At 39.7% G+C, this 22529-nt stretch overlaps 1 protein-coding gene across 10 annotated transcripts in view; it reads right to left on the reverse strand.

Annotated features, from left to right (window-relative positions):
• PSD3 (pleckstrin and Sec7 domain containing 3) overlaps positions 1-22529 on the reverse strand; it is a 616838-nt gene that overhangs the window by 115790 nt on the left and 478519 nt on the right. For all 10 annotated transcript variants that reach the window (XM_055566944.1, XM_055566946.1, XM_055566948.1 and 7 more), the window contains one exon: positions 19390-19433. In XM_055566944.1, the coding sequence (XP_055422919.1) occupies positions 19390-19433 (44 nt within the window). The remainder of the gene's footprint in view (positions 1-19389; positions 19434-22529) is intronic.

Consider the following 22529-nt stretch of genomic DNA (forward strand, 5'->3'; position numbering starts at 1 on the left):
TAGTTTACTGTGGGTATATAGAAATCTGGCTTATTTTTGTATATTGATTTTATATTATTCACTTAATTTATTAATTCTAATAGTTTTTGGTAGACTGTAGAGTTTTCTGTATATATTACCTTGTCACCTATAAATGAAGACAACTTCACTCTTTGCTTTTCAATTTGAATGCCTTTTATTTTTCTCTCCTAATTGCCATGGTATCCTTATCTTCTTCCTGATTTTAGAAGAAATATTTTTCAAGGTTAAGCATGATGTTTACTGTGGGCTGGTCACACATGGTCTTTATTATTGTTATGTATGTTCCCCCTATACTCAGTTTTTTGAGAGTTTTTATTAGAAATGGCTTTCTTGGTGGCTCAGACAGTAAAGAATCTCCCTGAAATGGAGACCCAGGTTCCCCTGGATCAGGAAGATTCCTTGGAGAAGGAAATGGCTACCCCCACTCCAGTACTCTTGCCTGGAGAATTCCATCAACAGAGGAGCCTGGCAGGCTATAGTCCATGGGATTGCAGAGTCGGACATGACTGAGTGACTAATACACACATACACGTTAGAAACGGATGATGAATTTTGTCAAATGCTTTTTCTGTATCTAGTGAGATTATAAGATTTTTATCCTCTGTTTTGTTAATGTGATGAATCACATCTATAGATTTACAGATTTAACCCATCCTTGTATCCCTGGAATAAATCCTACTTGATCTTGATATATGTTGCTTGTATTGTTGAACTCAGCTTCCTAATACTTTGTCGAGGATTGTTCGCATCTGTGTTCATCAGAAATCCTAATCTGTGATTTTCTTTTCTGAAGTGTCCCTGTCTGGTTTTGGTCTCAGGGTGAAGATGGCCTCATAAATGAGTCTGATGGAGATACTGCTCTTCATTTTTTTCCTATAGTTTAAGGATTGGCACTAATTTGTCTTTGAATGTTTGGTAGGATTTATCACTGAAGTCATCTGGTCTTGGTCTTTTATTTGTTGTTTTCTTTATTTGATCAGTAATAAAATACCTGTCCAAGTAATTACTAGTAACTGGTCCATTCAGTTTTATGTTTTGTTTTTTCATGACTCACTCTTGGTACATTTTATGTTTCTAGGAATTCATCCTTTTCTTCTACTTTGTCCAATTTGTTGCCATAATAAAGTCTCTTATGATTCTTTGCATTTCTGTGGAATCAGTTATAATTTCTATTTCACTTCTAATTTATTTGAAGTCCTCTTTCTTTCAGTCCATGTACAGTGTTTTTTAAAATGTTCTACTGAGGTTTTTGGAGAAGTGGCAACTCACTCCAGTATTCTCACCTGGAGAATCCCATGGACAGAGGAGCCTGGTGGGCTACAGTCCAGGGGGTCACAAAGAGTCGGACATGATTAAAGTGACTTAGCATGCACACAGTGAGGTTTTTGGATGAAAGTATGATTTTCCTCTCTATATAAACATTAGCCAAAAGAGGTAGTTACATGAATACGGGAGCCACTGGCTACACATGGCTACTTAGAACTAAAGTGTGGGTAGTCCAAATTGAAATGTACAACAAGTAAAGAAAAGAAAATACACCATATTTCAAAAAGACAGTACAAAAAAGGAAAATATTTCAACAGTTTTTATACCTATTACATATTGACATGAGAATATTCTATATATACTGGGCTAAATAAAAACTGATTTATAAAATAAACTAGTTTTACCTTTTTTGTTTTACTTTTATGATGTAACTACTGGAATTTTTAAAAATTACTTATGTGGCATGCATCTCATTTCTTTTGGAAAGACTGTTGTTAGAGAGGCTTGTATATCCTAAGACATATTAAAGCCAAAAACAAAAACAGGAGAATGATGATTGAGAAATGTTCAACACAATACTGCTCAGTAAAACCCTGACAGTAAAATGAGGGCTGAGAGTACTCAGGCCCGCAAAACGGGTATTCTTAATATTACAGAAGTTAATGAAAGACCACGGCACCTTACAGTCGTATTTGCTTTATTCCTTCTCGTGTCACTGCAGGGTTTTACTGCTTTTACAGATATCATAAATCTCAGTGTTTTCCCATGAGGGAGGCTGTTTCCACTGTATTTGGGAGCAGATATAAATTATTCCAATTTACTGATAAAGGAATTCTATAAATTTATCTGCTATCAGCAACAGAGCTTTTGTTGTTCTCAAAATAAACTGCATCTCAAGTCCTGGACTTAGACCGCCCAGTGGCTCATACATGATTACACAGAGGACAGGATGAAGAATGTGTTGGGAAAGTGAACTCATTTCTACAGAAAACAGCCTACCTATCTAGGACTTTTCTGTGTACAGTGAACCACTAAGACATACAAATAATTTTGTTAAAATAAGAAGAGACATAGCAGGACTCTCTATCTTACTTTTGAGGTGAATGATTCATATATGAATATTTTGTACATTTAAATACCCTGGTAGAATATATTCTACTGAGATACCAGACATCTCAACACCTTACAACCTACAAAATTCCCCAAGACATTCTTCATTCTGTCCTCTGTGTAATCATGTATGAGCCACTGGGTGGTCTAAGTTCAGGACTTAAGATGCAGTTTATTTTGAGAATAACAAAAGCTCTGTTGCTGATAGTAGATAAATCTACTTCTCTGTTCTTTCTAAGATCGACTGTAAATCATAAAATTTACTGTATCCTATATTACTTATGACTTTAATTTTTAAACAAAAAAGATAGATAAGGAATCATACTAGTCCACCCAAGTCTTACATTTCACTGGAACAACTGCTTCTTAAAATTGGCAAGAGCTGAACATCATTACACTGACCCAGCCACTGAACAGATTTTGAACTACCCCATTTGGCAAGTCTTAGCATGGTGGTGTTTCAGCTCTATCAAAGCTGTTACGCTAGCACCAAACTCAAAAAGTAAGCTATCTTGGAGGGACTTAGTTATATGAAATCTAAATTCTGAATTTAAATATAAATTGGTGGGACTTCCGTGGATGTGGATGTGTGTTTGTGTCTGGGGAAGGGAGGGAGTAATAGCTGAAATGAACAAAAACCTCCAGAGCAGAACTGGAATATTTACTTAACTTGAATTCATTCAGAAACAGTCATGAAGACTATGATATTGGAGCTGGACAATAAAGGTAAGCTCCAGAAATTTTCACCATTCAAACTGAAATTCTGAACTTATTAAATTAGCAATTTCTCATTCCCCCTACCCCAAACACTGGCAGCCACTATTTCACTTTCTGTCTCTATGAATTGAATGACTCTTTCCACCGCGTATCAGTGGAAAGCATTTGTCTTTCCATGACAGGCTTATTTCACCTAGTATAATGTCTTCCAGGTCCACTTATGTTATCACAAATGACAGGATTTTCTCATTTTTTTTGTGGCCGCATAACATCCCGTTATATATACTCCACAACTTGATCCATGTATCCAGAATGGATACTTGGGCTGTTTCCTTGTCTTGACTATCATAAACAGTGCCGCTTCAAACATGGGAGTGCAAATAGTTTTTGAAGTTATTATTTTCATTTCCTTTGGATATCTTCGCAGCAGTAAAATTGCTGGATCGTATGGTGGCTTTGTTTTTAAGTTTTTGAGAGGCCTCCATACTATTTTCTGTAGTGGCCATACCAGTTTACAACCCCATCAGCAGGGCAGAAGGGCTTCCTTTTCTCCACACCCTTGTCAGCATGTATTTTCTCCTACCTTTTCGATGATGGGCATCCCTAATAAGCATGAGGTGATTTCTCATTGTGGTTTTGCATTTCCCTCATGATTAGTTCCCTGGTGGCTCAGATGATAAAGCGTCTGTCTACAATGTGAGAGACCTGGGTTTGATCCCTGGGTTGGGAAGGTTCCCTGGAGAAGGAAATGGCAACCCACTCCAGTACTCTTGCCCTGAAAATCCCATGGACGTAGGAGCTTGGGGCAGGCTACTATCCATGGGGTCGCAAAGAGCTGGACACAACTGAGCGACTTCACTTTCATGATTAGTGATATTGAGCATCTCCTCATGTACCAGCTGGCCTTTTAAGTACAGTTTCTTTGGGAAAATGTCTAGTCAAGTCTTATGCCCATTTGTTAATTGGAATATTTGGTTTTTTGCTATTGGATTGCATGAGTTCTTTATATATTTTTGATATTACCCCTTATCAGAAAATACACAATATTTCCTCTCTCATAGGTTGATTTTTTTTGGGGGGGTTACTTTATTTTACTTCTATCTCTTCAGAACAAGTTACTAAATAAAGTGGCTGAATCTCTATTCTTCACTCTAGCATGTTTGATTTTTAAAATTTATTTTTAATTGAAGTATAGTTGATTTACTCTATTATATTTGCTTTTTCGCTTTGTTGGTTATTTCTTTTGATGTGAAAAAGCTTTTTGTTTGATGTATTCCCACTTGTTTTTGATTTTGTTGCTTGTCTTTTAAATCATTGCCAAGACCCACATCAAGATCTTTTTTCATGTTTTCTTCTAGGAATTTCATGGTTTTACATTCAAGGTCTTACATTCAATTTCAGATCTTACATTCAAGTCTTTAACCCACTTTGACCTAATTTTTGTGAGTGGTATAAGATAGGTATCTAGTTTTATTCTTTTACATGTGAATATCCAATTTCCCCAGCAACACAGACTAGAGAGATTCTTCCCCATTGAGTAAGTATTCTCGGGTCCTTCGTAAGGTGTCAGTTGGCTGTATGTGCTTGGCTTACGCTGGGGCCTCAGTCCTGGTCCACTGATCTATTTGTTTTTATGCCATCACCACACTGACTTCATTACATTACCTTTATAAGCATAGCTTGAAATCAGGAAGTGTGATGCTGCCTGCCTGGATGGGACCCAGGGTCTGTAAGGCTCCCTGAATCAGTCCAGAGTGCGCCCTGACATCCTCGTTAGGTGAACTCACTGGTTTTGCCTTGCAGATGGAGGAAGCCTGGGGCTGCACTTGGTGTTCAGCACGACTGTAAACAGGGCTGCTGATGGGCAGCTCAGCTTCCTGGGTGTGCTGGGAAGGCTCCCTGGCTGGGTGGGTGCAAGCTGCAGGTGGCAAAGAGTGGGGCTATGAATTAGTCCCCCTTCCTGAACTCAGCCAGAAGAGCAGCTCCAAGGCCACTGATGCGGTCTGTGTGCAGTCCTGACTCCAGCTGACCGGTGGCTCAAGTTCCCTGGAGCTTTGGCTCTAGAGGTGATCGGCTCTGCTTCTCCTCTTCTCGGCTTGAGCACTGCGGGCTTATGCAACTTCCAGGAGTCCTCAGCAGCCCTTCCTGTCAGATGGGGCTGGGGCCACACTCGGCAACAGGGATGACTATGACTCCGTTCTTCTGTTTGGGCTGGAGTCAACCAGGCTCCAGGGCTGCAGAACTTCCTCATCAGGGACCTCGTTTAGGCAGACCTACAGCCTGCTCAATTGCCCTGGTCAGCCTGGGCCACTGACTCGGGTCAGCAGATGAGCACAGCTGCTGGTTGGGTTAATAATTGGCCATGCAGGTAGGAACGCGGTCTGCCAAGCCCGTCTTCCTCCCCAGTCTCAATCAGACACCCAGGACCGAGCCCCAAGGCTCCCAGGTGATTCCCAAGTGCAAGATCAGAGCAGGGACTCCTACAAAGACAAGCACAGTGCTGCGTGCGGTGCGGGGTGGGGGTGCGGTTCTGGTTGGCGGCCCGTTCTCCCGTCTCATGGTGGGGAACCACAGGCTCAAGGGAGACCCCTCTGCATGGTGTGGGGGGCGCTGGCCTGGGGAAGGGGCCATGCAGTCAGCACGCAGCTCTCCTCCTGCCCTTCTGGTGCCGGATGCTTTGTCTCTGGGGTACAGGGGTGCTTCTGGCTCCTCGCTGTGTTCCAGGAATCTCTCAGGGGTGTCTTTTTTTGTTACTTGTTGTTCTTAGGAGGGGGTGTAAAGTAGGGAACAACCTGTGCTGCCATCTGGATGACGTCCTTACTTCTTTTTCATTGACGTATAGTTAATGTATAACATTATGTAAGTTACAGGTGTACAATATAGTGATTCAAAATTTGAAAGGTTATACTCCATTTATAGTTATTATAAACTACTGGTCATACCCCCCATGCTGCACCGTGTTTCCTTGTAGCTTATTTTATACAGAGTAGTCTGTGCCTCTTAACCCTCAACTCTGCTGCCCCTCCCTGCTTCTCTCCCCACTGGTAAGTGCTAGGCGGTTCTCTTTGTGACTGGTTTGTTTTGTTTTGGTTGTTGTTGTTATATTGACTAATTTGCTTTATTTTTTAGATTCCACATGTAAGTGAAATCACATAGCGTTTTCCGTTCTCTGTATGACTTATTTTACTGAGCACAGTACCCTCCAAGTCCTTTCAGGTTGTTGCCAATGCCAACATTTCCTTCTTTTTATGACTGAGTACTATTCCAGTGTGCATATTTGTGCATATGTGTACCACATCTTTATCTGTTCATCTGTTGATACACTCAGGTTGTATCCATGTCTTGACTACTGTGAACAGTGCTGCTGCACACGGTGGGCAGCATGCATCTTTTTGGGTTCATAATTTTTCAGAACACAGAATTTTAGGTTGGTGACGTTTTCCTCTCGACACTTTAAATGTCTCACTATCCCCTCTGCCTACATAGTCTGAGTCAGAGGTTCTTAGGTTTGTTCCTTCAAAGGTAAGGTGCTTTTCTCATCCAGCTTCTTTCAAGACTTTTTTCCTTATCTTTGATTTTCTGCAGGATGTAAATGAAGTGCCTGGCTGTACTTTTTTTTTTCACAGCTGCAATTTTTACCCTGCTTGGTTTTCTCGGTTTCCTCGATTGATGGCTTGGTGTCTGACCCTAACTTGGGGAGAATTCTCGGTCATTGCTGCTTCAAGTATTTCCTGGTCCCTCCTCCCCAGGCCTTGTGTGTGTGTGTCTCTCTCTCTTTCTCTCTCTCCTCTTTCTGGCACTCATTATGTGCATGTTTTTTAATATTTTGAAGTTGTCCCAGGGTTCTTGGATATTTTGTTCCTTCTCCTCTTCCAAGTGTTTTTTCTCTTTGCTTTTCTGTTTTTGAAGTTTTTATTGACATATTCTTAAGCTCACAGAGATTCTTTTCTCAGATGTGACCAGTCTACTAATGAGCTCATCCAAAGCACTCTTTACTTCTGTTACAGTGTTTTTGATCCCCGGCATTTCTTTTTGATTCTTCTTAGATTTCCATTTCTTTGCTCACACTGTCCATCTGTTCTGCATGCTGTATGATATTCATTATTCATCAGAACCCATGGCATAGTAATTGTTGCTTTAAGTTCCTGGTCTGATGATTCCAAATTTCAAGCCATGTCTGAGTCTGGTTTTGATGATGGCTCTGTCTTTCCAAACCATGCACCTTTTAGTATGGCTTATAATTTTCTCTTGAAAGTCAGAATCAATGTACTGAGTAAAAGCAACTGCTACAAACAGGGCTCTCGTGGGGAAGGGAAGCATTCCACAGATCTCGGATTTGGTCTCGGTCTTTAACCAGCCTGTGCCTCTGAACTGTGAACTTCACTGTGCTCCTCAGCACCCACCCCAGCATCCCTCGGCAAACCCAGAGGGTCGGACTTGTCTCTGCTCCTTCAGTTCTGGTTTCTCAGCCTGCATTCAGGTTAGGGGGTGCTGAGCCTAGCAAGTCCAACAGTCACTCAGATCCCCACTGCATTTTCCAATCTAACTTTCTAGGGTGCCTTGAACTTAGGGTTATAAAGTAGATGACTCACTTCATTTGACTCAGTATTTTGTGTACATACTTCTCTTGCCAGAACATTGAAAACAGGAGTGGGGTATGAATTAGGTCCTCCACCTTGAGCATCTAGTCATTACCATGAACATCATCCTAACCTAATTTCTTAACCCCACAACCACCCGAAATAGATACGGGTTTATCAACGCAGTGAAAAATCAAGGTTCAGACAGGTCAGCCTCTCATGGGCAGGTAACGGGGGGCCTCCCTGATTAAAAAGATTTGAAAGTCCCCATCTACAGGAATGCCTGTTGAGCACAGAAGGCAGTGAGCAGCCAAGCCCTTGCTTGTCTCCAGGAGGCAGTCACTGCCAGCTCAGAAATGATTACAAGGAGCCTTTGCCTGCCAGGCAGTGTGCTAGGCAGTGAGAAGATCAGGGTGATTAAGGCCCTTTGAAGGACTCATAGTCCAGAAGGGAGAAAAATACAAATGATAATGGGTAGTAAGTTTATATAAAAAGGAGTCTTATAATACACACTTTGATAGAGGTGAGCACAAACCAGTGTAGGACCAGCCAGAAGGGAAGAAGACTTCATATCAAACATGCTGCTGCTGCTGCTAAGTCAGTTCAGTCGTGTCCAACTCTGTGCGACCCCACAGACGTCAGCCCACCAGGCTCCCCCGTCCCTGGGATTCTCCCGGCAAGAACACTGGAGTGGGTTGCCATTTCCTTCTCCAAAACATGCTGAATAATAAGCAAAAAGAATCTGTATGGAGTCTAGTGGGGTGATGAACTGTGGTGATTATCATACAGCTCTGTAAATTTATGAAAAACCATGAAATCAGACACTTAAATGGATGAATTTTACAGTATATAAGTTATACTGGAGATCAAACCAGTCAATCCTAAAGGAAGTCAACCTTGAATATTCATTAGAAGGACTGACGCTGAAGCTGAAGCTCCTGTGCTTTGGCCTCCTGATGTGAAGAGCTGACTCACTGGAAGACTCTGATGCCGGGAAAGACTGAGGACAGGAAGAGAAGGCAGCGACAGAGTAAAGAGGGTTGGACGCCATCACCAGCACAATGGACATGAGTTTGAGCAAACTGGGAGACGGTGAAGGACGGGGAGCCTGTGTGCTGCAGTCCACAGGGTCGCAGAGGTAAACGTGACTGAGCGACTGTGAACAACAAAGTTATACCTCAGTAAATCCATTCCTGGAAATTGAATATAGTGGTTGAGTGCAGGCACAGGACATTAAGTTGCATATAAACTCGATACTGTGATCAAGTGATAGCTGGAAAATAAAGTGAAGAATAACATTATAAAAAAAGTGCTGACTTGTCATGGGGCTTCTAACTTACATCACGTGGCACAGGCGGGTTGAGTTTAAAATGGACCTGTCTTTGTCACTGACCAAAAAAAAAAAAAAAAAAAAAAAATGAAGTTCAATTTTAAAATTCTGATGAAAACAGGAAATATATTTTATTTTCTAAAATTACCTTATTCTGACACAGACACCTTACCTGTAAAAAAGAGAATATGCTTTTATTAAAAATGTCAAGCTCCAGCATTGGCCCTTTCACACTATAGAACGCTGCCAGATGGGAGGAGGAGGTAGGTTTTCTGAAATAAAGGCTCTGACTACATGTACAATGACTATAGCATGCTTTCCAAACTGAGAAAAAAGTAACTGCAGATATTAATACAGTTAAAAAAAACACAGTTGGAAATATACTGGGGTCAAGACGGATGTTAGATGTTTTCAAAAGATGTATTATGAAAATTTTAATGGGCAACTAAAAATAACTTCCTCATTACTAATCAGGCTCAATTTTTCACCAAGGAAAATGTAGGTTTTTGTGTGTATACTACCATGTACACATACAAAATGCTCAGTGGAATCCAAACAACTATGGTCTAAAATGTCCCAGGTACTATGTTAGCCATTGTGTGCATATTCATGTAGAAATTATATTCATTATGTTTCCTTCTAAGCAAAGGCTTAGCAATTGATATAGATGATACAAAATTCTAAATCATCAGCATATTAGGAGAAAACTTTCCTTATATCCCAGCCTCTATAATTTTTTGTATCTCAGGGATTTAAAGTTACTTTGGAATGAGTGGGCCACTGACATTACAGCCACATTCCATTTGCTCTCCAGTCTGTTTGCTCATCATATTCTGCAGTTAAAGATAATATTTGTGAATTATATCGCTTTTATCTCGTTTTTCTGGATATTAAAGCTGTTATAACAATAAAATTCTTAAAAATTCTAAGTATCCGTCTCAATCTCATCATTGAGATGCCACTTACACAGAAAGCTGACATCTTTTTTTTTTTAACTTGCTCTTAATTTTAAAGCTAAAAGTTGGGTGACAAATGTGTCCAGTTTCCTATCTACCTGAGTTCAACATATTTGAGCTGGCTGAGAAAAATAGCTACTTACAGATTAAATGGTAAGTGTGAGCTATGATTCAGATTCTTCATAAAATTATACTTCAAAAAGTTAAGTGAGAGAACTTTCCCTAATTCTACACCCTGAAATCTTCCTTTAAATATCAAAATCCAGGATTCACATTCAGTATCATTTTTAGCCAACACATTTTTAAGCAAAATCAACTCTTCAGGTCAAAATCTAATTCAAGTTAATAATCACCTTTTTATAACTAAGACATTGCTTTTTTGTTCCTTATCTTATACTCAAAGCATTTTCACTGAACTTCTAAACAGAACAATCAAACCAATAACATCCTTTATTAAAACTTTTACCTAATGTTCACATAGATTATCTTCTACATTTGTGACTTCCACCTAATATTAACATTAGAATTATTATTAAGATTCCAGCATGATTAGTATTCTTCAGTTAGGCATGTAAGTGTGACCGACTGAGTGATGATGGAGGAGCCCAAGAAAAGAAAATCTGTCACTGCTTTATCTTTTTCCTCTTCTGTTTGCCATGGAGCGATGGGACCGGATGCCATGATCTTGGATTCTGAATGTTGAATTTCAAGTCAGTTTTTTCACTCTCCTCTTTCACCTTCATCGAGGCTCTTTAGTTCCTCTCCACTTTCTTCCATTAAAGTGGTATCATCTGCATACCTGAGGTTGTTGGTATTTCTCACAGCAATCTTGATTCCAGCTTGTGATTCATCCAGCCCAGCGTTTCTCATGATGTACTCTGCATATACGTGAAATAAGCAGGGTGACAATCTACAGCCTTGATGTACTCCTTTCCCAATTTTGAACCAGTTTGTTGTTTCATGTCCGGTTCTAACTGTTGCTTCCTAATCTGCAGACAGGTTTCTCAGGAGACAGTTATGGTGGTCTGGTACTCCTATCCTTTTTTTTTTTTTTAATCTTTTTAAGAGTTTTCCACAGTTTGTTGTGATCCACACAGTCAAAGGCTTTATGGTAGTCAATGAAGCAGATGTTTTTCTGGAACTCCCTTGTTATCTCCATAATCCAGCAAATGTTGGCAATTTGGTCTCTCGTTCCTTGGCCTCTTTGAAACACTGCTTGCACATCTGAAAGTTCTCGGTTCACCTACTACTGAAGCCTAGCTTGAAGGATTTTGAGCATACCCTTGCTAGCATGTGTAATGAGCACAATTGTACAGTAGTTTGAACATTCTTTGGCACTGCCCTTCTTCTGGGACTGGAGTGAAAACTGGTCTTTACTAGTCCTATGGCCACTGCTGCATTTTCCTAACTTGCTGGCATATTGAATGCAGCACTTTAACAGCATCATCTTTTAGGATTTGAAATAGCTCAGCGAGAATTCTATCACCTCCACTAGCCTTGTTTGTAGTGATGTTTCCTAAGGCCCATTTGCCTTCACACTCCAGGATGTCAGGCTCTAGGTGGGGGGCCACACTATTGTTATCCAGGTCATTAAGACTCTTCTTGCATAGTTCTTCTGTGTATTCTTGCCACCTCTTCTTAATCTTTTCTGCTTCAGTTCAGTTTAGTTCAGTTGCTCAGTTGCGTCCAACTCTTTGTGACCCCATGAATTGCAGCACGCCAGGCCTCCCTGTCCATCACCAACTCCCAGAGTCGACTCAAACTCATGTCCATCAAGTTGGTGATGCCATCCAGCCATCTCATCCTCTGTCATCCCCTTCTCCTCCTGCCCCCAATCCTTCCCAGCATCAGGGTCTTTTCCAATGAGTCAGCTCTTCATATGAGGTGGCCAAAGTACTGGAGTTTCAGCTTTAGCACCAGTCCTTCCAAAGAAATCCCAGGGCTGATCTCCTTCAGGATGGACTGGTTGGATCTCCTTGCAGTTCAAGGGACTCTCAAGAGTCTTCTCCAACACCACAGTTCAAAACCATCAATTCTTCGGCACTCATTTTTCTTCACAGTCCAACTCTCACATCCATACATGACCACAGGAAAAACCATAGCCTTGACTAGACAGATCTTTGTTGGCAAAGTAATGTCTCTGCTTTTTAATATGCTATCTAGGTTGGTCATAACTTTCCTTCCAAGGAGTAAGTGTCTTTTAATTTCATGGCTGCAGTCACCATCTGCAGTGACTCTGGAGCCCAAAATAATAAAGTCTGACACTGTTTCCACTGTTTCCCCATCTATTTCCCATGAAGTGATGGGACCGGATGCCATGATCTTTGTCTTCTGAATGTTGAGCTTTAAGCCAATTTTTTCACTGTCCTCTTTCACTTTCATCAAGAGGCTCTTTAGTTCCTCTTCATTTTCTGCCATAAGGGTGGTGTCATCTGCACATCTGAGGTTATTGATATTTCTGCTGGCAATCTTGATTCCAGCTCATGCTTCTTCCAGCCCAGCGTTTTTCATGATGTACTCTGCATATAAGTTAAATAAGCAGAGTGACAATATACAGCCCTGACATACTCCTTTTCCTATTTGGAACTAGGCTGTTGTTCCATGTCCAGCTCTAACTGTTGCTTCCTGACCTGCATATAGGTTTCTCAAGAGGCAGGTCAGGTGGTCTGATATTCCCCCATCTCTTTCAGAATTTTCCACAGTTTCTTGTGATCCACAAAGTCAAAGGCTTTGGCATAGTCAATAAAGCAGAAATAGATGTTTTTCTCTTTTGTTTTTTCGATGATCCAGCGGATGTTGGCAATTTGATCTCTGGTTCCTCTGCCTTTTCTAAAAGCAGCTTGAACATCTGGAAGTTAATAGTTCACGTATTGCTGAAGCCTGGCTTGGAGAATTTTGAGCATTACTTTACTTGCTTCAGTTAGGTCCTTACTATTTCTGTCCTTTATCATGCCCATCCTTGCATGAAATATTCCCTTGATATCTCCAGTTTTCTTGAAGAGATCTCTAACCTTTCCTATTGTTAAGCTCTATTTCTTTGCATTGTTCTTTTAAGAAGCCCTTCTTATTTCTCCTTGGTATACTCTGGAACTCTGCATTCAGTTGAGTATATGTTTGCCTTTCTCCCTTGCCTTTTGCTTCACTTCTTTCCTCAATTATTTGGAAAGCCTCCTGAGACAACCATTTTGCCTTCTTGCATTTCTTTTTCTTTGGGATGGTTTTGGTGACTACCTACTGTATGATGTTACTAACCTCCATTCACAGTTCTTCAGACGCTCTATCAGATCTAATTCCTTGAATCTATTTATCACTTCCACTGTATAATCATAAGGGATTTGATTTAGGTCATACCCAAATGGCCTAGTGGTTTTCCCTATGTTATTCAATTTGAGCCTGAATTTCGCACGAAGGAGCTCATGATCTGAGCCATAGTCAGCTCCAGGTCTTGTTTTTGCTGAATGTATACACCTTCTCCATCTTTGGCTGCAAAGAGTATAATCGATCTGATTTCAGTATTGACCATCTGGTGATGTCCATATGTAGAGTCATCTCTTGTGTGGTTAGAAAAGGGTGCTTGCTGTGACCAACGTGTTCACTTGACAAAACTGTTAGCCTTTGTCCTGCTCCATTTTGTACAAGGTCAAACTTGCCTATTATTCCAGGTATCTCTTGAGTTCCTACTTTTTCATTCCAATCCCCTATGATGAAAAGGACATCTTTTGTTGGTGTTAGTTCTAGAAGGTCTTCATATAACCATTCAACTTCAGCTTCAACGGCATCAGTGGTTGGGGCACAGAGTTGGATTACTGTGATGTTGAATGGTTTGCCTTAGAAATGAATCGAGATCATTCTGCAGTTTTGAGATTACCCCCAAGTACTGTATTTTGGACTCTTGTTGACTCTGAGGGCTACTCCATTTCCTGTAAGGGATTTTTGCCCATAGGAGTAGACATACTGGTCATCTGAACTAAACTCTCCCATTCCATTTTAGTTCACTGATTCCTAAAGATGTCGATGTTCAATCTTGCCATCTTCTGCTTGACCAATCCAATTTAGCTTGATTCATGAACCTAACATTCCAGGTTCCTTTGAAGTATTGCTCTTTACAGCACTGGATTTTACCTTCACCACCAGATACATCCACAGCTGATTCCCTCTTTGGCCCAGTCACTTCTTTCTTATTGGGGTGTGGGTGCTAAGTCACTTCAGTTATATCTGTCTCTTGGTGATGCTATGAACTATAGCCCCCCAGGCTCCTCTATATGGGGATTCTCCAGGCAAGAATACTAGAGTGGGCTTCCATTTTCTTCTCCAGTGGACCATGTTTCGTCAGAACTCTAAACTATAACCAGCCCAACTTGGTGGCCCCGCAGAGCATAGCTCAGTGCTTCATGGAGTTACACAAGCCCCTCTGCCACGACAAGGCTGGGATCCATGAAGAGAACACTAGCCAAACTAAAGTTCATTTAAAAAATGATAAAGAGCCCAAACAATGGCCTATTGGTATTTAAAACCGCACTTCTGAAAGCTGAAGGCTTCCATAACACAGGATCCGACAGACAGAAAGGTCCATGTCCCAGGACATCACGTGTCAGCCAGGACAATACAATATAGGAGGGTAGGCAGAAAACAATTTAATTTATAAGTGAAAACAAAGGCATTGAACTATTCTGGTACATTGAGTTATAGAGTAACATAAAATGGCACAGATTATCCCATGACACAAGGTTGCACACATGTTTATTCAGAGTTAAAGAACAGCTACACATGATGCAAGCAAGGCCACTGCTGCTGCGACCCAGACGCTGGGGGAAGCAGGAGAGTGCCGGGCCCCAAAGTTTATTATTTACATTTAGTTCTGCTGTGTGTTCTAGCGACAAAGCTGCATTCATGAATTTTTAATGCTTCTTACAATTACATATTGTATTTAATCCTAAATACAATAAGAGCAGTACATATGAAGGTCCAAAGTAGAAGAAGACCATTCATTTTCCTTCTGAATGATACTGCACTTATTTTATTTTCCCTTTTCTATTAATTGCTATATTCTCTGAAGGTCCACTGGTAGCTAAATTTTAAGCAATTCTAACTTAAGTTATAAGTGCCTCTTATCCACTTCAACTCACCTTACCATCCCATCCAAATCAGAAAGAGTAACCACCCCTCATTTAAAAAAATAAGTAAATAAGTAAAAATAAATACACGTTTGTCTATTAGGCTGTAAGATTTCTTAAGGCCAAGGAAAATGTCTTAATGCCTTTTCTTTTCTGTAAATTTCCAGCATACTGCCTGGTACAAAGACGCTTTATGAATTAAGAACAACCTCACAAAGGAAGTGGGGAAGAAACAGTGCTTGTCCTGCAGGAGGGAGCCGAGCCCTTCCACAGGCACCTGGCTGACTGTATTCCTCACTACTGCTTTTATGTGTTTGTCCGGGTACAGTCCACCCACTCCAGTTGCCCCCATGTTACGTTCTTGTTAGGTAGAGAACCTCTGTCTTTTTCAAATGTGTATCTTGGTTTTACCACAGGGCCAGGCACAGAAACAGCTGCTTCAAAGGTTGTTTGTGGAATAGATGAATGACCAGTAATTCTAGAAGCATTTCATGAGACTATAAATTTAACATAAATCTCTCTTAATATACATTCAGATATGATCCCTGCCTAGCAAAGATTTGCTAAGAGTATGTGGCTACAGACACAAAAAGAAACGCATTTAAGTCAGTTCTAATGAGGTGGATGAACCTAGAGCCTATTAAACACAGTGAAGTAAGTAAGAAAGAGAAAAACAAATATCATGTATTAACATGGAATCTATGTTCTATGGTACTGATGAACCTATTTGCAGGGCAGCAGTGGAGATGCAGACATAGAACAGGCTTGTGGACACAGTGGAGGAAGGAGAGGGCGGGACGAATTGAGAGAGGAGCACTGAAACATATGCATTATTATATGTACAACAGATGGCCAGTGGGAATTTGCTGTATAATGCAGGGAGCTCAAACTGGTGCTCTGTGACAATCTAGAAGGGTGGGAGGGGGTGGGAGGTGGGAGGGAGGTTCAAGAGGGAGGAGACATATGTATGTGCTGTGCTTAGTTGCTCAGTCGTGTACGACTCTTTGTGACCCCATGGACTGTAGCCCCCCAGGCTCCTCTGTCCATGGGATTCTCCAGGCAAGAATACTGGAGTGGATAGCCATGCCCTCCTCCAGGGGATCTTCCCAAAGCAGGGACTGAACCCAGGTCTCCCACCTTGCAGGTGGATTCTTTACCATCTGAGCCACCAGGGAAGCCCATGAATACTGGAGTGGGTAGCCTATCCCTTCTCCAGGGGATCTTTCCAACCCAGGAATTGAACCAGGGTCTTCTGTACTGCAGGCAAATTCTTTACCAGCTGAGCTACCAGGGAAGCCCAGACATACATATACCTATGGCTGATTCATGTTGATGTATGGCAGAGAACAATACAATATTATAAAGCAATTTTCTTTCAATTAAAAAATAAATAATAATGATAATGAAAAAGAGTGTGTGGCTACAGAGAAGTGAGGCAGCATGGTACTGCCAAGGGGAGCCAGGATTGCTAGAAAAACACACCCTGGCTTTGTCCCTACACTAGCTCTGTGACTCTGGATTTGTTAATAAACACTTCTCGGCTCCATTTACCTAGTACATGAAATGGGAATACTGGGCTGCACTTTTCAAAAAATTTTTCTTCAGTATGGATTACTTGAGAAAAGTAATATTCAGTAGAACTCTATATATTTTAAAAAGATAAAAATGGGGCTACTTTGGTTATTTGAAGTAGGTGTGATGCTTGTGTGAGGCAGAAGTGGGTCCCTGTCATACTTCCCTTTCCCCTCACTCACATCACCTAGGGAGGTCCTAAACATCTCCCTGGACCCTAGGGCTCCATGGAACCCAGTCAGAAACCTATGAATAAACCTACCTAAGGAAGTAGAAGACCTGTAGTTGGAAAAGCATGAGATATGGTGAAAGGAACTGAAGATGTCACAAACAAATGCAAAGATACACCATGTTCTTAGCCTGGGAGGATTACTATTGTTAAAATGATCATACTACCCGAGACAATCTACAGACTCAATGTAAATCCTGTCAAAATAATAATGGCATTTTTTTTTTTTTACAAAACTAGAATAATTTTTTTCTGAAAAAAATAATTTTAAAGCTTATATAGAAACATGAAAGAGCCCACACAGACAAAACAATCTTGAGAAAGAAGAACAGAACTAGGGAATCACACTTCCTGGCTTCAGACGACACTACAAAGCTACAGTAATCAAAACAGTATGGTACCAGCACAAAAACAGATACATAGACCAATGGAACATGACAGAAACCCAGAAATAAACCCACACACTTAGGGTCAGGTAATCTATGACAAAGGAGGTAAGAATATATAATAGAGAAAAGACAGTCCCTTCAATAAGTGGGGCTGTGAAAACTGGACAGCTATATGTAAAAGAATGAAATTAGAACATTTGAACACCATATAAAAAAATAAAGTCGACGTTGGGATTAAAGACCTCAATGGAGATGGGGAACACATGTATACCTGTGGCGGATTCATTTTGATATTTGGCAAAACTAATACAGTTATGTAAAGTTTAAAAATAAAATAAAATTAAAAAAAAAAAAAAAAAACTCCTAGAAGAAAACATAGGCAGAACATTCTTTGACATAAACCATAGCAATATTTTTTTTTGTATCCATCTCCTAAGGTTAAAGAAATAAAAGCAAAAATAAACAAGTGAAGCCTTTAAATTTAAAAGGTTTTGCATAGCAAAACAAACCACTGAGAAAACACAAAGACAACCTACTGAATGGGAGAAAATATTTGTAAATGATAAAAAAATGGACGGAAGACCCAAATAGACATTTTTCCAAAGAGAATATGCAGATGGCCAAGAGGCACATGAAAAAATGGTTAACATCACTAATCATATGGGAAATGCAAATCAAAGTCACAATGAGATATCACTTCACAGCTGTGAGAATGGTTGTTATCAAAAAGAACACAAATAACAAATGCTGGTGAGGATGTGGAAAAAAGGGAACCCTCAGACACTGCTGGTGGGAATGTAAACTGGAGCTGCCACTGTGAGGACAGTATGGAGATTTCCGAAGAAACTAAAGCTAGAATGTCCATATGACTCAGCAATCCCACTGCTGGGTAAATATCTGGGAAAAAAGCACTAATCCAAAAAGACATCTGCACTCCAATGTTTCTAGCAGCACTATTTACAACTTCCAAGATGTGGAAGCAACCTAAGTGTCTATCAACCAATGAATGGATAAAGAAGATGTGATGTATATACACAATAGAATGCTACTCAGCCATATACAGAATGAAATTTTCCATTTGCAGCAACATGGATGGACCGTGAGGGGAGTATGCTAAGTGACAAGTCAGAGAGAGAAAGACAAATACTGTGTGATACCACTCAAATGTGGAATCTAAAAAATATAGCAAACTACTAACTACAGCAAGAAGGAAGCAGATTCATAGATGTAGAAAACAAACCAGTGGGGAGAGGGAAGATGGGAGGGACAATACATGGGGAGAAGATTAGGAGGTACAAACTACTAGGTACAAAATAAGCTGCATGGATACATTGTACACATGGGGAATACAGCCAGAACTTAATAACTATGAATGGAATATACCCGCTAAAAACTGTGAATCACTATGTTGTATACCTGTAATTTATATAATATTGGACATCAAGTATACTTCAATAAAAATAAAATAAAAGAGCACCAAGGTTCCTCCTATGCAAGTGAATATTATCCTACAAATTTTGCAGCAGCACCTTTCCTATAACTATTGTCTAAACTTAGACAATTGTGCAAAATCTTTCAGGAAATGCTACTTCTTGCGTTGCTGCTGCTATTCTTTCTGTGGACTTCATTACCTACAAGTACCATACTTCTCAAAGCTTGCTATCAATATCCTGCTATAATTAGTGTCATAGGAAACAGGATTAGAAAATCTTGATCTATAATGATATGAAGGAGATAATTAGAATAAGTGTATGGTACTCACATCATGTGTATTAGATTTTGGAAAAAATTTTGGAATTTTTTACCTACTTTACTCTTTATTTTCTTTCTGAATGCCATTTTTTTTAAATAAAAAGATAAATAATTGTACATAGGCATAGCAAACAGTTTAAAATAAGAATAGAAGCATGCTAGCACCAAGAAAAAGACATGGAATACTCAGGGTTTACGTGTCTTATACAGAGAGGATAAGACACCGGTGGTGTAAAATGAGAACTGGCTGTGCAATTAATCCTTCTCCAGAATCACTGATGAGGCACAAAGAAAGACATTGAGAAAAGAGCACGCAGTCCATTCACTAACAGGCTGACATGCAGCATACTCACACTGCCCATTCGAGCTTCTCATTCTTGATTGAGTTGTACAGAGCCTGGAAGGAGAGAAAACAAGATGGAATTACTCTCTTCATCCTGTTCTACATTTGTAACTCAGCAAATGACAAAAGCCGAAAGGCTTGACTGAGTCAGCCTGCGGCTCCCAGGGCCCTCGCAGGTCATCCTGTTGGTGCTGCAGAAACGAGGAAGACACAGGTGAGCGAAAGACACAAGGCAGGCAGCAGTCAGAGATACACGGAGACATCCATGAAGCAGAACACGTCTTTCATAACTATAACACACAACACCAGGCTACGTTCTACCACAGTAAAACATAGGATCAACTAAAATTACATCATGTAGTCTATTTGTCTTATTCAAAATATGGTCATATAGCTTCATTACTTTGGAAACTGCAACTTCCAAACTGCCTTTGGAATGCTTGGTTACAGATTTTACGTTACTTAAGATGCAATTCATACCTTTTCATTAATGGACTAGGTATAACAGTTTTCATAACAACTTAATGAACAAGAGAAATGGAAGGGAGACTGAAGTTCAATTACAGGAAACTATCTCAGAGTAATTTCAGAGTTTTTATATCGATGACTTAGGCAGCTTGTATTGGTCTCACCTCATAATTCTGCCTTACAGTTAGTGAGTGTTACCCTGATGTTTGAAGTGGTGGAGGGGGGAGACAGAAAGTTCTCTTAGAGCCTCGACAATAACAATGTCATAGACAAGACAGCATATGAGACCGCCTCACCAGGCTCCCAGCTCTGGTATCAACACATTAAAGTTTTTGTAATCAAGTTGTTCCACTAAGACAACTAACCTAAGAAAAAACTACTTCACACCTCTAGCTTCTTAATTTTGAGTAAGATGTTTATAACGTAAGAAAACACAAGAGCATCTCTAAGACATAAAACCAAAACTGCAAACCGCACTGAAGAAAGGGTGACTATGTGCAAGTAACAGTACAAAGGAGTCGGAGCATTTTTTTTAAAGAGCGATTTGGACTTATTAGACTCATCTCATTTACTTTAAGATGGGAAAAGCGGGATGAGACGCTATCAAACAACTCATCTTCCACATGAGGAAATGGCAGGGTCAGGATGCTCCCCAGGTAACAGAGCAGAGCAGAACTGCCTTGTGGACCATTTTCTGCCTTTAACATGTCTGGCCTAAGTGGGAGAGGCAGTCTACGTGTGTGTAATCAGAAAGACTGCACACAGGTAGTAAAGCCCCTTTCTAGCAAAACTCGCTGCAATTGAGGACATAGATGCTTGGTTACAGATTTTATGTTACTTAAGACTTAAAGATGCAATACGTGCATCTTTAGCCACGTCTTGATGGACTCCACGGGATTTCTTCAGTGTGGCTATAGTAGTCAGTTTAACTACTGGGTAGCTAATAAAATGTAGGACACATTTCATCATTATCAGGACATCAAATACAGAAATTATCATGTCATCAAATATAGAAATGGTAAAACAGCAAAAGAAAATAAGGGGTAAATCAAGACACAAAGACCGTATTGTAAATTGAATGCTCTTTTCGAAGAACTCAAATTTACTGAAGAAGTGGGACAATCTATTATATAGTTAATGTCTCTTGAGGCTGCACGTACAGAAGTTCAGGGTCAATGTCTGGCTCCAGCCTCAGGAGACTCTTGCTGTAAGTGTCTTTAAGTGGATTCTACTACTTGTAAGAGCCACTTTGAACGCACAAGTAATAGTGGGTTTTTGAGAAGAGACAGATCATAATGGCTCTTTATATACTAACACACACAATACTAACCAGAGAAATTTAACAATTGTTAAAGATAAAAAACTATCTATTCATAAAGGTAGAAAATTACATCTAGGCAACTAGAAAATGTCAAATAAATTCAATTCTGCCCTAGATGAATTTTTTCAAATGTTTTGCTCTTGAGAATATTTTGCTTGAAGAGATAACTCAGTTTCAAATTGGAATATTCTTGTAACTCTGTCAGCTGTACATCACACAACAAAAATTTATTATAGAGGATCTTGTAAAATTCAACAAACCTGTTATACCAGAAGCCAAAGTCCTCTTTGTATGTGAATATGTATATGTGTGTGTGTGTATATATATATATTGAAACAAATCTAATCCTTATCCTTTTCAATGACAAAATTACAAAGGGATTTTCCTGAATCTTTTTAATGCTTTACAATAAATGATTACTAAAGGAAAATCTGTTTCGAAAATGCATCCAACACTCACATACCCTGATCAAACTTTATTATCACCAAAGGCGGGGGTGGGGGGATGCAGCCAAAGATAATTCTAAACACGCACACCTCCCACAAGATTTGATGAGCAGCTCTGGAGGTGTACTAAACCAAACCTGAGAGGGAATGAAGATGCAATTTCTAATTATCATTTATGCGACACAATCCTCCAAACCCTTACATACATACATAAATACACACACACACACACACACATGCACGTGTATTTTTTCATTTAATTCATTATGAGGGTAGAATTCGTCAATAAGATGTCATGAGTATGTACACAGAGCACATTCCTCCTAAAATGTCTTTTGTACACCTTAAGATTACCTTCCACTTGACTGTCTGCTGTGTCTTTTTATTTTCTTAAATTTAACTTTTATTTTATCTTGGAATATAGTTAGTGTACAATATTGTGTTATTTTCATGTGTACAACAAAGTGTTTCAATTATATATATGGCTGCTGTGTCTTAAGTAAGGTTGAATAACATTATTCCAATTATGTAAAGTTTAAAAATAAAATAAAATTTAAAAAAAAGAACAACAAAAAAAATAAAAAAAATAAAGTACAACTGATTAAATTCATCTTAAAGCCAAATTAAAAAGAAAAAACAAACAAAAAAAAAACAAAAAACAAAGTATAAATGCATTTAAATACAAAATACCCACTATGTTCCATTTTTTTAAATCAAGGCATAATTGCCAAACCTAGAAAGCATATTAAAAAGCAGAGACATCACTCTGCTGACAAAGGTCTGTATAGTCAAAGCTATGGTTTTTCCAGTAGTCATGTACAGATGTGAGAGATGGACCATAGGGAAAGCTGAGTGCCAAAGAATTGATGCTTTCAAATTGTGGTGGTGGAGAAGACATTTGAGAGTCTGCTGGAC

The sequence above is a fragment of the Bubalus kerabau genome, chromosome 2 (genome assembly GCF_029407905.1).
Source record: "Bubalus kerabau isolate K-KA32 ecotype Philippines breed swamp buffalo chromosome 2, PCC_UOA_SB_1v2, whole genome shotgun sequence".
NCBI lineage: Eukaryota > Metazoa > Chordata > Mammalia > Artiodactyla > Bovidae > Bubalus > Bubalus kerabau.